Source organism: Neovison vison, chromosome 1, assembly GCF_020171115.1.
Source record: "Neovison vison isolate M4711 chromosome 1, ASM_NN_V1, whole genome shotgun sequence".
Taxonomy (NCBI): domain Eukaryota; kingdom Metazoa; phylum Chordata; class Mammalia; order Carnivora; family Mustelidae; genus Neogale; species Neogale vison.
This window is the reverse complement of record NC_058091.1, coordinates 253,895,309-253,910,639: the sequence shown is the minus strand read 5'-3', so window position 1 is coordinate 253,910,639 and position 15,331 is coordinate 253,895,309. Positions and strand designations below refer to the sequence as shown.

Here is a 15,331-nt window from a genome sequence, read left to right as displayed (position 1 = left end):
CGGATCACAGACTTAAATGTAAAATGTAAAACGTAAAACTATAAAATCCCTGTAAGTTAGCATAGGAGAAAATCCAGATAACTTTGGATTTGGTGGTGATGTTTTAGATACAACATCAAAGGCATGAACTAGGGAAGAGATAATTGATAGGTTGAATTTATTCAACATTAAACAATTTCGCTCTGCAGAAGATATTGTCAAGAGGATGAAAAGATTAGTCACAGACTGGAAGAAAATATTTTCAAAAAGCATGTTTGATGAGGGACTGTTATCCAAAATACACAAGAATTCTTAAAACTCAACAATAAGAAAATAATCTTAAAAATGAGCCAAGATCTTAATAGACACTTAACTAAAGAGGATAGATAGATGGCAAATAAGCATATGAGATATTCCACATCATATGTCAACATGGAGATGTAAATTAAACAACAATGGGAAGCTACTCCATACCTATTAAAATGGCCAGATTCAAGAGTCTTGAAATCACCAAATGTTGGCAAGGATATGGAATAACCGGAATTCTTATTGCTCTTGGGAATGCTCTGGGTACAGACACTTTGGAAGATGGTTTGGCAGTGTCATACAAAACTAAACATACTCTTATCATATGATCCAGGAATTACACTCCTTGGTTTTTACCTAAAGGAGAAAAAAACTTATGTCCACAAAAACCTGCACACAAATGTTTACAGCATCTACATTCATAATTGCCAAAATGTGGAGGCAACCACAATGTCCTTTAGTAGGTGAGTGGATAAACTGTGGTACACCCAGATAATGGAAACTTATTCAGTGCTTAAAAAATAAAAGGGTGCAGACCATGAAAAGAGATGGAAGACCTGTAAATGCATTTTACTATGTAAATGGCAATCTGAAAGGCAATTTACCATGTAATTCCAACTATGTGACATTCTGGAAAGGCAAGAACTATGGAGACAGTAAAAAGACCAGTAGTAGTTAAGGATTAGGGAAGAGAGGGAGGGATAAAGAGGTGGTGCACACAAGATTTTTAGGGCAGTAAGACTATTCTGTATTCTGCCCAATAGTGGATACATGCCATTATAACTTTGCCCAAATTCATAGAATGTACACCAAGAGTGAGCTCTAATGCAAACTTGGGATGATAATGCTATGGTTGGCTTTGAACTTGGGATGATATGCTATGGTTGGCTTTGAGTCTCTGATTTCATTATGTTTTCTGCTTTTTGTTTCCTTTGTTTTTGTTGTTCTCTCTTTTTTTCCCCCTATCATTTTTGGGTTATTTGTTTTTTTCTTAGTATTCCATTTATATTTTTTTGTTGCAGTTTTGACCTTTTTTTGTATATTTTTGGTTATTATGGGGATTAAAATAGACATAGCTAACTTTTCACTGTTTAGTGGGAATCAATGCTTTACCATTTAGAGTATAGAAACATTACCACTGTAGTGGTCCCTTTATCCTCTCCTCTTCGTGTTGCCATTATCCTATATATCACATCTACACACATAGATAACCTCCTAAAAATGTCCTATTTTGTTTTCAACTGTCAAGCATATCTCCCAGAACTCAACAGGAGAATGAGAGTCTATTATATTAAGCACCTCTCAATATCATTCTCCCGTAAGGGGCTTTCCCACATCACTCTGGCCCCCTATTTCTTCCTGCAGCCTCTCTCCTGACATCACATACCAGGAAGCCTGGATTTCACATTGCCATGACACAGGCGCTTCTCTTGGACCTTTTACTAAACTGTTAGGACCTCTAGCTTAAAGTTATTAAAGGTGTGATTCCTGCTTGTGAAACAATCATAAGCTGTGTTAAAGGGTTTTTTCCCCCCTTTAGAGACAGCAATAATCAGATCAGACACAAATGTTCACAAGTGGCTCCATGTGGATATCTACATTGTGTTGTCCCCACAGGATGCTTGCACCTGAAAATCATCCTGGTCTTTGGAAAGGAGAAAGTGAGAAACCAATATTAGAGTGACTTCCTCTCATATATATGCCTACTTCTATTAATAGTACCCTGTGAAGCTCTGATATGCTACAGACCTTCCTGTCTTAGAAACGTCTCTCTTTGTACACACACATGGATAGATGCACACACATATCCATTTCATTACTGAATAATACAGATGACATGCATGTTTTCTCTTGGCCTTGTAGGTAGTAGAGTGTATGCTTATCATGTGAGCACTAATTAAAGTGACCAAACCATTTATCATGGGAAGCAGGATATTTTTGAAAGTGAAAGGGGATGCTATTACTAATGCCAAGACCACTGGACCTCATGACGTGCATCATAAACACGACTGCAGCTGGGGTGAATGACCAACCATGACCTGAACCACAGCAAGGAGAAATCCTTGACAATAGTCTTAATCTCAGAGGATCCTAAGAGTGTAAGAGCAATCCCCAGAGATGAAGAAATTCAGCCATTCAGAACCTTGTCCCTGAACTAGAAGAGGTTTCCTTGAGCACGTCTCATCTTATTCACAATCACCCTGCAAAGGCGATATTATTATTCCCACAGCATAGATAAAGGAATGGAGGCTTACAGAGGGAATACAAAATGTCCAAGATCTCCACAGCCAGAACTTCATAGAGCTAATACTAGGACTTCGCCCTCCTGATTCCAGACACAACCTGGAAGCTATACGAAGTTGTAGGTCGCATGCAAACATCAGTGGCCTTGGATCAGGGCTCAAGTTCCAGCTCCTGGTACTCTACCTGTTGTGCGACCTTAGCTGACCTGTGTGATTACTTACAGTAGCACTGTGAGAATAGTAGCTTCTGACAAGCAGTGCTTGCCATGTGCCCGGCTCTGAGCTGCTTTCCTGTTGTTATCACATTCCCACCTCACACTAACCCCATCACATTTTGCAAATGAGGGAAATAGTCCGAAAGATCCTGGAAAAGTGCCCACTGCATGGGAAATAATAAATGTAAGTTTCCCTTCACTCCTTACTATAGGTCAGAGCACAGTTCAGGTCCTGAACTATTTTGGGTTTCATTATATTGCTCTGGGAGATTTTTAAAAGTGATCCCTTCTAATGAGTAGGTCTCCTTCTGTTTTTCTAAAGGCTCAAGGGTTGCTTATTATATGGTTATTATTATTATGATGTCCAGAATCCCTCCCACTTTCTTGAAACCAATTTTGTCCCATGCCCTGGTTGTGGCCATGCATGAGAAACAGCAGGTGGTGCCAGATGACAGATGGTGTGGGAGCCCGTTCCCCGGTGGGAGGGGGCGCGAGCGAGGGAGCAGGCAGGCAGCTGCCAGGAGCTCTTCCCCTCTCGCTTGCGCCTCGCTCTCAGAAACTCCCAATCCAGACACAGGCAAGGCGCTGTCCTTTCAGCACCACAAGCTCGGGCTGAGGAGGGAGGACTCCTGGCCGTCCTCCTCCTCTTCAAATTGGCTTGAATCTGCTCTGACCCCCCAAGAGTGCATCACAGTAAGTAGGCATTTGTTTTTGTTATAACCACTCCTCAATATCCTCCAACCCTTTACCATCCCTTTCATCTCCACAACAATCCTATTTTGTCTAATAATTTTCCACCACCAAGATTGACAAGAGAAATTCAGTGGTCTGGTTTTCTAGGGGTGGGGTGGGAGCACCGTTTGACTTCCAAGGAAGCTTGAGAGAAATAAATGTGATTTGTTTATTTAGTTGGCAATCTTGCAATACGGGGGTTGCTAACTTTCCATGGAAGCAAAAAAAAAAAAAAAAATGGCCCTTTGCTATTGAGGAAATGGAGGCATTCCATGGCTGAATAACAGGAGCATGTTCAAGCCAGCCTTTTTTTGTTTTAGGAAATTGTATCTCCTGTAAAACCTATGTATCATGTGAAATGGTACAGTACACATGGAGACACTGAATGTATTTATTGTGGTGTAGGGAGATTGCTGAAGAAAAAGCCAACATAATAAAGAAGCAAAGTGGTAAGGTGTGGTGGTAAGGTGAAATTTATCATACTGCAGGGTGACCCAGAATAATAGGATTTAATTTTGCAGTAAGAATAAGCTTTTCACTGAGATTATATGACTGTTTTAGTTCTAGTGTCTTGGATTTTTTTTTAAAAGCTTGTATATTGTTTGTGTAAGTCTGGGATTTCCTTGAGTTTTCCTGAATTTGGGGGCTGTTGAACCCCATGGGCAGGTGGGATATTTTGATGATTAGAGAAGTTTTTCTGGATAATGAGAATCATGTCATGAAATCTAGCAGAAGATAGTTAGATGACTGATCGCTACACTGAAAGCCGAGTGGACCTGTTTAGGACACTGCTGTTTTCTCTGTCGTCAGCCAGCCCTCTCTTTCCCTGCTTCACCTCCCACTATAACTAGAACCCCACTGTTTTCCTTAGGTCTGGGAAGAAAGGCATAAGGATGGTGAAGCTGAACAGTAACCCCAGTGAGAAGGGAACGAAGCCGCCTTCGGTTGAGGATGGCTTCCAGACTGTCCCTCTCATCACTCCCTTGGAGGTTAACCACTTACAGCTGCCTGCTCCGGAAAAGGTAAAGCAGTTGCTCTTCTCCCCATCAGTCCCTCATGTTCCCCCCATCTCAGGAAATAAAGCAGCAAAAAATTCCACCTCTCCAAACCCTTTCATTCCCTCAGCCAAATATGTCCCCTTTCTTGTAAAATGTATTCATTCCTTTCAGAGACATGGCATCTCTTGTGTTATTTCAGGTTTGTGGTGTTTACTCATTTTTTTGTTCACATATATATATGTGGGCAAGAAAATTAATCTTTCTTTTTTGAAGTTTTATCATAGCATATGAATATTAGCAAGCTTGTGGATGGTGACAGAGAAAATTGTCTTGATTATCAGGGGGAGGTGTTTCAAAAATTCACTGGTATAGATTTGAGGACAGAGAATTGGATACAGTCCAATAAGCATTTAGTCTGCACCTGCTAAGGCCCTATCCCTGTGCTACAAGTTGGTTATGAAAAGGCAAATTACAAAATCCCTATCTAGTGCAATGCTTAATATAATGCATCAGGATAAATGCCATACCTGAGAATTTCACAGGTTATGAGAGCACAGGGGTGGAAACAATTAAATTCTCTAGGGGTGGGAGGGGACTAGAAGGACAGGTTAGGTAAACTGCAGAAGAGAACATTTGAATTTGGCTTGTAAAGGTGAGTAAAAACCTTCCAGATAGACCATAGGAGGAAAAGACATTTAAGACATATGCAAAGCATGGAGAGCTTTTGAGAAATAGCATGACTAGTGTAGAGCGTCTTTGGGGAGGCGTGGCTGGCAATGAATGAGTGGCTGATGGCACATCTCCTGACATGGGAGTAGTCCATGAAGAATGGAGGTGGGCACTTATACAAAGGTGGGCACTGATACAAAAGTTATCCCATGGGCAGAGCTGGGAGAAACATTATTGTTTAAGATCCAGTTGAGAGAACTTGGGGTTTTATATGTGAGCTTTTGCACACTGTAAGAGATAGATTTGGAGGTAAATGATGGAGTTCCCTGGCTGAAGAGCAAACAATGGATCATTCCATCTGTTTGATTTTCTCATTGGCATCTCCAGGAGGGCATTGTGTGTCTTAACCAATTGGATTTATCCAATGAACAGAAGAGGAGCCAAAGCTAGATAAAGGGACTGGCTGATTGGCTGGGGGTTGAGTCATCTGTTTTGAAAGTGCAGAGGCTGTCAATATGAGAATGTGCATGGGGGTGGCAGAAATAAAGAATCCTTGAGCCATCCTGTGAGACTGATAGGGCTTTTAAAAATAAAATGTGAACAGGCACTTAACACTAAAGAAATGTGAAAGAACAGTATTAATTAGGTATCTGCTACATGGTAGCAGAGCCTCAGTTTGAGGCTGCATATTAGAAATCACCTGGGGGAGGCTTTGAAAATCTTGATATCTAGGCTGCACCCCAGAACAATTATATGAGAAGCTCTGGGGACGAGGCCCAGGCATCAGTATTAATTAATTTCCCTCAGGTGACTCATGCGTGCAGCAAAGTCGAGAACTGCTGCCCTAGGTGCACATTTCCCTATGGAGTCAGGGATCATGCCCTCCAATTTATAGGTGAAAAGGTGAAGGATCAGAGAAATTTGGTTAGTTACTCCAGCTGACAGAAGGAGTAAGGGGCAATGCTAGAATTTGAACCCAGATATAATGGAAATTGGAAAGGAGCAAGGGGATATTTTCTTGAAGTCTTGTGAGGCTTCAGGAAGATTCTTCACCCTTCTGCCAACTGCTACCACCTGGAAGATCTGCATGTCCCTAAAAAGGATGCAAGGAAAAGGGATTGTGGTGAGATCACCCTTCTCACCATCCCTAGACACACGGCAAGTCATCCTCATACCATGGCCTCTGTCTCTCTTCATTCTCCCACCCCACCTTTTTGCCTTCAAGGGCTCCCTTCTCTTCTTTAGAGAGGAAAAGACACGATAACCATGGAGTTCTTAGTCCAGATGAACAAAAAGTGTGTCCCAAAACCTGAAAGACAAACGGGGGACCTACATGCATGGAAAGGGAAAGCAATGCATCCCAAAAGATGCAATTCCCTACAGAGGCACATCCTCACAGGGGCACATTACAGGCTCTTTCTGATGTTCATGACCAAGTCTTCCTACCAGGCACCTCCATTTCCTCCTTTGTGAAGGGGGGATCATCCTTACCTCACAATGGTCAGAACAAAGTTAGATACAGGCTCATATGTAAAGTGCCTGACACAAAAATAAGCATAAAAGAATAATAATGACCATTTTCAAGTGCTTCCTAAATACTAGATTCTGTTCTAAGACAAATGTACATGCATGCATGTACCCCCAAAGCGTGCGCATGTATACACACACACACACACACACACACACACGCACACTTTTCTTTCACCCTGTCAATAGTTAATAAGACTCAATAAAGAAGTTGCTATTTTAATCCAATTTTTAAAGATGACAAAACTCAGAAATGGAATGGTAACTTCCCAAAGCATATAGTAAGCATCCTGGCGATGTCTAGAGAACCCAGAACTCAGGCAGTGTTGTTCCAGAGACTTCCACTTCAGCAGGAATAAGGAAGCCAGCTGGCCTGGGCGTGCACAGACTTGGGCTTTAGCTCAAATTCAGTTGCCAGCCCACAGTGTGACTTGTGTAACTTGTTTTTCCTCCCTCAGGCCTCTGTCTACTCTTCTCTGAGTGGGAAATGGTAGTGGCAGTTTTCTGTGCTAGTATTTTGATTTTCTAATATTTACAAGAGTAGACAAGTTTTCCTCTGACGTTAGAACAGACGTGTTAGAAGTGAATTGTACTCAAGAAGCCAAATGGGTCCTCCAAATGTTTAGCTAACAACACAGACTCTGAAGCTACCTCTCTGGGAGGGCGCCCATCTCGGCCCCCCTCTTACTATTTTACCTTGGCTGATGACTTGAAGCAAGCTTCCTATACGGCCTCAGCCTCCTCATTGAGAAGTGGGGATGATAATATTGGGATGCAGGTCACAGGACTGTAGGGAAGGGTTTGTGAGTCCTGACACACTCTTTGGTTAGGTTCCATTCAGAAGGTGAATGTTTGAAGCCAAAATGTTCATTAGAAAGAAGCATATTTGACCCCACTATTAAATCATGTGAAGTTTTTTTTGAAAATGTAAAATATAGAGTGTGCTTGGTGTCTGATACTGGTAGTAATCTTTGGATTTGCACACTAAATGCACTTTAGTATAGAGTCTGTGAGTTTCAGGATTGGGGGGAAGCTTTTGGAGGCCAAATGGAGAAATGAGCATGTCTGAAGCCCTTGCGCTGGGCTTGGAGTGGACCACACAAGGCATTCATATCTGTTGCTTCACTTAATCTTCTCAATGGTCCTATGAGGGGGATTTTTGTGCTCCCATTTCACTGGTGGGGAAATTGAGGCTCACATCAATGGAGTGGCTTGCCCAAGTGCACCTGAAACCCCAGTTTTCCCTCTGCACTGTGCTGCCCTCAATGACAAGAAGCCTCCTATCTTCAAGAGTGTTTCCTTCAGCTCTACACCCCTCATCCATGGCCATGTTCCTCCTTAGTCTTCCTGGGCCAGCTGGTGGGGGTTGGGTGTGATCCCCCAGAGAGAACATCCTAGCCTCCAATGCTTCCGCCCTGCCCAGTACCGGAAGGATTGCTGCCTGTGTCAGGAGAGAGATGGGCTAGCTTCCCACCTTGTCTAGCACTCTGATCAAATCCTCCACACTGCACAATGCCAAGGTTGAGAAACCCTGCCTTAGAGTTTCTTACACCTTCCAGGGTGGTTCATGCTTCTTCCTCCTTGCACATGCCATTCCCTGTACCCAGAATGGCCTTGTCACCTCTTGCCTGTCTGTTAAGCCAGTACTCATCTTCCTAAACCCAGCTGAGAAGGCAGCTCTCCTGGGTGCCTTCAGTAGCTGCCCATAATTATAGCTATGATTTTACTTATCCCCATGGAAGGTATCTATTTACCCTCTCACTCACTCACTAATCCAGCACAACTTGTGAGGCATCTTCTATGTGCCAGGCACTATGCCAGGCTATGGATACTCAGGCATAAAAAGCCAGGTTTCGCCACTGCTTTCATGGGCCAGTCCAGTGGGGAAGAAGGACTCCAAACAAGCCATCATACAAACAGATGCACAGAGACACAAGCTAAAAGAAGGGCTATTAGGGAAAGATTACAGAGCGGTGATGTGAGAGAGGATAGGGCTCGAGAGACCTAACTGTGATGGAGGCTGATCAGCGATGTCCTGCTGAGGAAGGAGCCTCGCCTGAGACCTGGAGGTTGGGTGGTCAAAGGAGTAGGGGCCGAGTGTATAGTATGTGGCCAGGCATTGAGGGAGTTGGAGGAATAGGCAGGAAAGTAGGTGGACTGGGCACACTGAGCGAGGGGGAGAGATTTGGAATGGGAGGGGGAGGTGGGCAGTAGTTCAGGGGGGCTAAGTGTATTTTTTTTTTTTTGGAGGGTTTAAAGTAGGAGAGTAATGGGATCAGATTTGTATTTAAGGAAGATTCTTCTGGCTGCTGTGGGCCACCCTAGGGATGAAGGACTCACGCTGGGTCTCCTCTTCCTCATTCTTCCTAAGGTATCCCCCTCGCAGCACCAGTGTAGTTTCCCTAAGACAGAGGTGACTGGTTCCCTGTAGCATGCGACCATGAAAGAAAAGAGTGGAAGGCAGGAGGTCAGCTGGAAGGCCACTGCCATGTTCATGAAGGAGGGTGGGGGAAGCTAGGGTAGTGGCAGTGGGAATGAGGAGGTGGTGCATTTAGGCTGATTTGGTGTCCGGTTGGCACTGAGGAGAATTGCCCACTAGGCCCGAGGGCCCTGCTCAGCCTCATCGTGCATCCTGGAATGCAATGAGCAGTGGGAAGTACTGACTGAGCGAGACCCCCCATCCCTTACCTAGCCTAAAGCAGGCTTGGTTTCTCCACTTGACAGATGCAGGAAGAGACTTGAACCTAAGCAGTTGGGCGGCTTTTTCAAATCATGAATGCAAGCTCATGAGAAGCTGAAACATCAGTCAGCAGACACCAAATTCTGGGACATGCCCATGGGGCCCCGTTGCCTTTGGTGTGTCTAAGTGAGCACATTTAACCCGAATGTCCCCACAACCCACCTGTGAGGTTGCAACCATTATTGCCATTTTATGGATGCAGAGACTAATGCAGAGAGGTGAAATGCTGTCCTAGGACGCCAAAAAGAAAACGGTGCATCCCAGATCTACACCCAGGTGTGCTGGGAGATGCCAACTTATGGGTGGCAGGTCTGCAGAAAGCAAGCCACAAACAGACACAGCCCCACCTGGGCAACCCCCAGATGAATCATGTATTTGACAAGCCAGCAACCTTAGCAATCTACTGATTCCTAAGTCTTTGCATGTCCTGGATGAGGTTGGCCCACCAGCTTGTGGGAGGAAAATAATGCAGTCATTTGGAGATCCAGTAATGAGGTTTGATACACTCTGTATTTTGCATGGTAAGATACATGAGCTTTGCCATCCTTGAGGCCCGGGTTCAGATGTCAGCTAAGCTATTTTCTTACTGTGTGGCTTTAGGCAAGTCACTTAGCATCTCTGGGCTTTTTTTTTTTTTTTTTTACAACTGTAAAATGAGTGTAATATCTACATACTAGGGTTATTGTGAGGAAAAAGCATGAAAATTGTCTAATGGCACACAAATGGTGCTTTAAAAAAAAGATTTTATTTATTTATTTGACAGACAGAGATCACAAGTAGGCAGAGCAGCAGGCAGAGAGGAGGAAGCAGGCTCCATGCTGAGCAGAGAGCCCGATGCGGGGCTTGATCCCAGGACCCTGGGGTCATGACCTAAGCTGAAGGCAGAGGCTTTAACCCACTGAGTCACCCAGGAGCCCCACAAATGGTGCTTTACTGATATAATTTTTTATCTTTCACTGGATATCCAGAATATATATCCTAAAGTTCATGTTTTCAAAAGATGACTGTAAAAATGAAACATGCTATAAATGGGGTTTCCAAGGTGATGGCACATGGGATCCAGCAATGTGGACCTGGACATATGTGGCCAAAGGAGATGCCTCTCCTGTCACTGAGTCTGTCCTGCATGTCTTCTTGGCTTCTCCGGTGGCTTTATCAGAGGGTTCTTTTTCTCCCTGAAGCACAGGATCATAGAACCATCAGCCATTCCCTAGGGAGCAGCAAAAATGCTCGTCTCTGCACATTTGAGGTTCACAGAGGCCCCTTGTTCCACTCTTCAGACACTCTGAAGAGACAGATTGTAAATCACCATGAACTGGAGCAAAGGTTCCAACCAGGCAATTCCAGCGAATAGGTATAAAAATGACCACGAAGCATATTTAAAATTCTTTATAATTTTAGAAATATAATTTTAAACAAAACATAACTTTTTACCTATTAGATTGGCAAACAAAAAAGCCCACCCTGAAAACCAAAAAATGAAACAAAAAACCCCGACTCCACAGCATTTGATAACGCCTAGTGTTGCTAGCACTGAGGCAGAGCAGATCTAATACACTGTTGTTGGTTATATAATTTGGTGCAATGTTTTGCAGAGGGTGTTTTGACATTGTTTATAAAATTTAAACTATATGTACCATTCGATTGGGAAGTTATCTTATGGGTATATTCTTTCAAGTATGTAAAGGCTTATGAATAAAAAAGAAAACCTGTGAACAACTGGAATGTTCCATGCGACTGGGCCGGTTAGATGAACCCTAGCACATGGGTGTGGAATACTAAGTGGTTGCTAGGAGAATGAAGCGTTCCTGCTTGTGCTAATGTGGGAGGAGCCACAGACCCAACAGCTCCTTTAAAACAGCTCTAAAGAACATGGCACGGAGTCATCCCATTTGTGGAAACACATCTGTGTGTATATTTTGTTCTTATCATTCATAAAACAATCTTGAATTTTTTTTTTAAATTTTATTTTTAAAGATTCTTATCCATTTATTTGACAGAGAGAGATCACAAGTAGACAAGAGAGGCAGGCAGAGAGAGAGAGGAAGGGAAGCAGGCTCCCCGCTGAGCACAGAGCCCGACGTGGGACTCGATCCCAGGACCCTGAGATCATGACCTGAGCCGAAGGCAGCGGCTTAACCCACTGAGCCACCCAGGCGCCCCCATAAAACAATTTTGGACAGACACACAAGAAACCATTAAATGTTGAGGGAGTAGGGATAGAGGTTGGAGGGTGCACTGTTTGAAGACTTCCATTCCATATTTTTCATACTTTATTTTTATCATGAACATGTATCAAATTTTCTACTTTAAAAAAATCACCCCCCTCCCCATTCTCACAGATGGTGAGACAGGCTTGGAGCACGGAAGGGACCTGCTCACACTCACACATGGAACAAGCTGGTATCCTTGCACATAAAGGAAGGAATTATAGCAGTGCACTTTGAATTTGAACACTAACTCTACCACCTACTTGCTGTGTGACCCTGGGAAGGTTTATTAACCCCCCTGTTCCTCTGTTTTCTCACTGCTAAAATGAAAACAATAATCTCTTCCTTTAAGAACTGTTTTATGGGTGAAATGAGAAAATGCATGTCGAGTTGTTCACCCCAGTGTCCAGCATAGAGTAGATGCCAGAGCAAGGCTGTTGTTATTACTGTTGTTGCTTGTTACCATTGTCAGCAGTTTGGTCCCAGAATCAGGATCACTTTGCAGAGCACAGGGCAGGCCCTAGGCCTGGAGGAGTGTTGAGCAGTGTAGTGGACTGAGCCTTTGGACCACAGAGGACAGGCCCAGAGACAGATCTGCAGATCTCTACTCTAAAGATGCCAGCCCCGGTGGCTAGTTTCCTTTCATGGCAGGAGCTGGAGCCCGCCCCATACCCGCAACCCTAGAGAGGACCATATGGAGAGTCCCTTCATCTCCCCAGGTGCTATACCCTGCCATGGGGTCGGATAGTCATGGGCATAGTGGGCTGACTGGTGCATTTGAGGCCATATCGGCCCACCTTCTCTTCTGCCTCTGAAAAAATAAAAGTCCAGCAAGGAAAAGAGACCTGATCCTGTGGAAGGAGCTCCAGACTGGGAGTGAGCAGGCCCTTACTAGGGTCTTGCTTCTGATCCAGGCTTGCTCTGTCACCTGTAGCAAATTCCTTCCCCTCTCTAGGCTCCGTTTTCCCCATCTGAGAGTTGATCAGGTTGGACAACTCTACCACTAACGTCTTCTGAGCCCTGTGTTCTGGGCCCTTGCCAAGCTTTGAGGGCCCAAAGAAAGAGACTCAAACCCAAAAAGATAGAGCATGGGTTGAGTGGTGAGCAGGGGAAAAGGGAGAATTTCCCAACTAAGTATTCAAGCCCCATCTGGTCAATTTCACCTTGTCTCTTTACAGATAGGATTTATTCATTCGACAGTATGTATGGATTCCCTCTTACGTATCAAGTGCCACAAGATCAGAGTTTGAGTGTGGTGATTCTTGAATGGTGACGTTCCTAGTGGGTGGCACTTGGATCTGAACCAGAAGCTTCGATTCAAGATTTGGCTTTGTTTCTTAGTGGCCTTGTGAGGTTATGAGGTCATTTCTGCTTTCCAAGCTCAGGTTCCCCATCTGTAGAATGAGGATAATCATTCCTAATTCAGAGTGATTGAGAGGGTTTCCTGTGATATAGGATATAAAGCTTTTGGCACAATGGTAGTGAGTACCTATTTTATTTTAAATTTTTTATTTGGGGGGACAGAGAGAGAGAGAGAGAGAGGAGGGGCAGAGGGAGAGAATCTCAAGAAGACTCCCTGCTGAGACAGAGCCCAACTCAGGACTGGATCCCAGGACCCTCAGATCATGACCTGAATGGAAATCCAGAGTCAGATGCTTACCCGATTGAGCCACCCAAGCTTTCCCGGGTACCCATTTTAAAACAATGATAAGAAAGAGCAGGGTAATCTTGAGTTTGAACCATCAGTTCAACTACTCCACAGTCATTTGACCATAGGCAAGGGATTGAAATCTCTGAGGCTAAATTGTCTCATTTGAAAAATGGGAATCATAATGATTTTAAAGGAGAAACATGAAGATCAGAGAGAAGGTTGTGAGGAGAGTTATGAGAAGTAACAGTATACACTCAGTAGGACCCTTAGAACAGTGCCTGGCACATAGTAGGTGCTCATCAGATTCACTGTCCTGCTCTGAACTTCTCCCTTCGCAGCAGGGATGAGCCGCAGGGTACAGCTTAGATCTATTTTTGGCCTGCGCAAGTCCAGCTCATAAAAATACAATCTTGCTCCTTGTCAGCACTTCTGCACTTTTATTTATTGTTCTTGCCAATCCCAGGGCCTCTCCATGTGGGAACCTCTTTATTATTGATAATCCTGGGAAGTAGTATTTTAAATTTTTATGATCTGTACTTTGCGCCATCTGAACCACCATGTATTATCAGGCCTTGCCAGTGAAGGGGGACTATATCCAGACGAGGGGTCCTTTTGGGATGAATAATTCATCCCATTTTCACAATGCCAATTATGTTAAATTATGTTCTTCATATCAGCCGCTGACAAGACAATGGGGACCAATGTATAAATATGAAAACAAATTTATCTCTTTCCCAAATCCGCAATGGTATTTGAGAATCTGGAGGTTCATTTTTCCAAATATTTGTAAAACCCCACTTTAAATGATAAAAAGAGTAGAAAGGATTTTTCCTCTTCTCTATCCACTCCCCCCAACCCTTCTGTCATTAATCAAGAGCTCAGGGCTTCATTTTTCCCCACTTTTTTTTCAGCTGCAGAGAATAGAGCCTTTCTTTGCAAATGTATTTTCTCTTCTCTCTTTCTTTGCTTATGTAAGCTGATTCCTCCAAGGTACAATTAATGATTGGCTAACATTTTTTATGCTTTCCCTTTCACAGTGCTAAAAAAAAAAAGCAATTATTGCCATATCTTCTTTTATAGAAGGGAAATGTTTCTGGCTCCCCTCCATCAGAACAGAACACCAAATTTTGTGACACGCCCAGTAGCTGGTCGATTCCAGTAACTCTGGAGGGTTGTGTTTCTCCTGTTCTTTACATCTTTCCAGTGTATCCTACTGTGGCCAGAGGCTTCTCCATTACCTATAATAGGCATCTGGAAAGCCACTCTCTGGTTTATAATCCTTCTTTGGCTTTTCACTGCTTTCAGGTTAATGCTCAAGATGCTTGGTGTAGCATTCGGAGCCTCTGTTTACCCCTCACTCCACCTGCCCTGTGCTCTGGCCACTCAAAATCACTCCCTGTGGCTCTTCCACGTGTCAGCCTCCTGAGTGTCTTCTGAACGTATGCTGGTATATGCTGTTCCCTTGGTCTAGAAAACCCTTTCCCCTAAATTTGGGGAGGCAAGAATGAAAACAAGAAGCTGGCCAGGGAAACCACTCAGGGAGAGAGGACAATGCTCTGGACTAGGGTGGTGGCTGTGTGACTGGACAGATGGGTTGATTTGAGAGAAGTTTTTGAGAAGCAGAGCTGGTACTGAAATGGGTTTGGAGGGTGACGGAAAGGGAGGAGTCATGGGAGAATTCCTGTATTTTATTTGACATAAGCACTGGCATGGGTAATGCTGCTATTTTGGGGGGATGACTTGGGGAGGAAATGTTGAGGGGCAGGTGGATCTAGGATCCTGAGGGCTTTGCTGTGGACATGGTTTATTTAGGAGGGTTGGTCCAAGGGCAAATTTCCATTAGGGTAATCTGAGTGCTGGATGAGGTCTGAATTAAGTTCTAAGGATAAAGATGGACTTGGAAGTAATACAAGTGTGAACATTCAGAGAGTATGCAGGAGGGAAGTGTGCCCATGACCTCACCCTGAGAAATTCTAACACTGAGAAGTCAAGAAGAAGGGGAGGATCTTGAAAGGGAAACTGAGGAGAGCTGGTCAGTGAACAGGAAGAGAACCAAGAAAG

General features: G+C 43.8%; 1 protein-coding gene across 1 annotated transcript in view; it reads left to right on the top strand.

Moving 5' to 3' along the window:
• Positions 1-3,266: 3,266 nt before the first annotated feature.
• The window catches only part of NSG2 (neuronal vesicle trafficking associated 2), a 54,230-nt gene continuing 42,165 nt past the window's right edge, over positions 3,267-15,331 (top strand). Inside the window, exons 1-2 of the mRNA XM_044229353.1 lie at positions 3,267-3,436; positions 4,347-4,497. Of these exons, the coding sequence (XP_044085288.1) occupies positions 4,369-4,497 (129 nt within the window). The 5' untranslated portion in view covers positions 3,267-3,436; positions 4,347-4,368. The remainder of the gene's footprint in view (positions 3,437-4,346; positions 4,498-15,331) is intronic.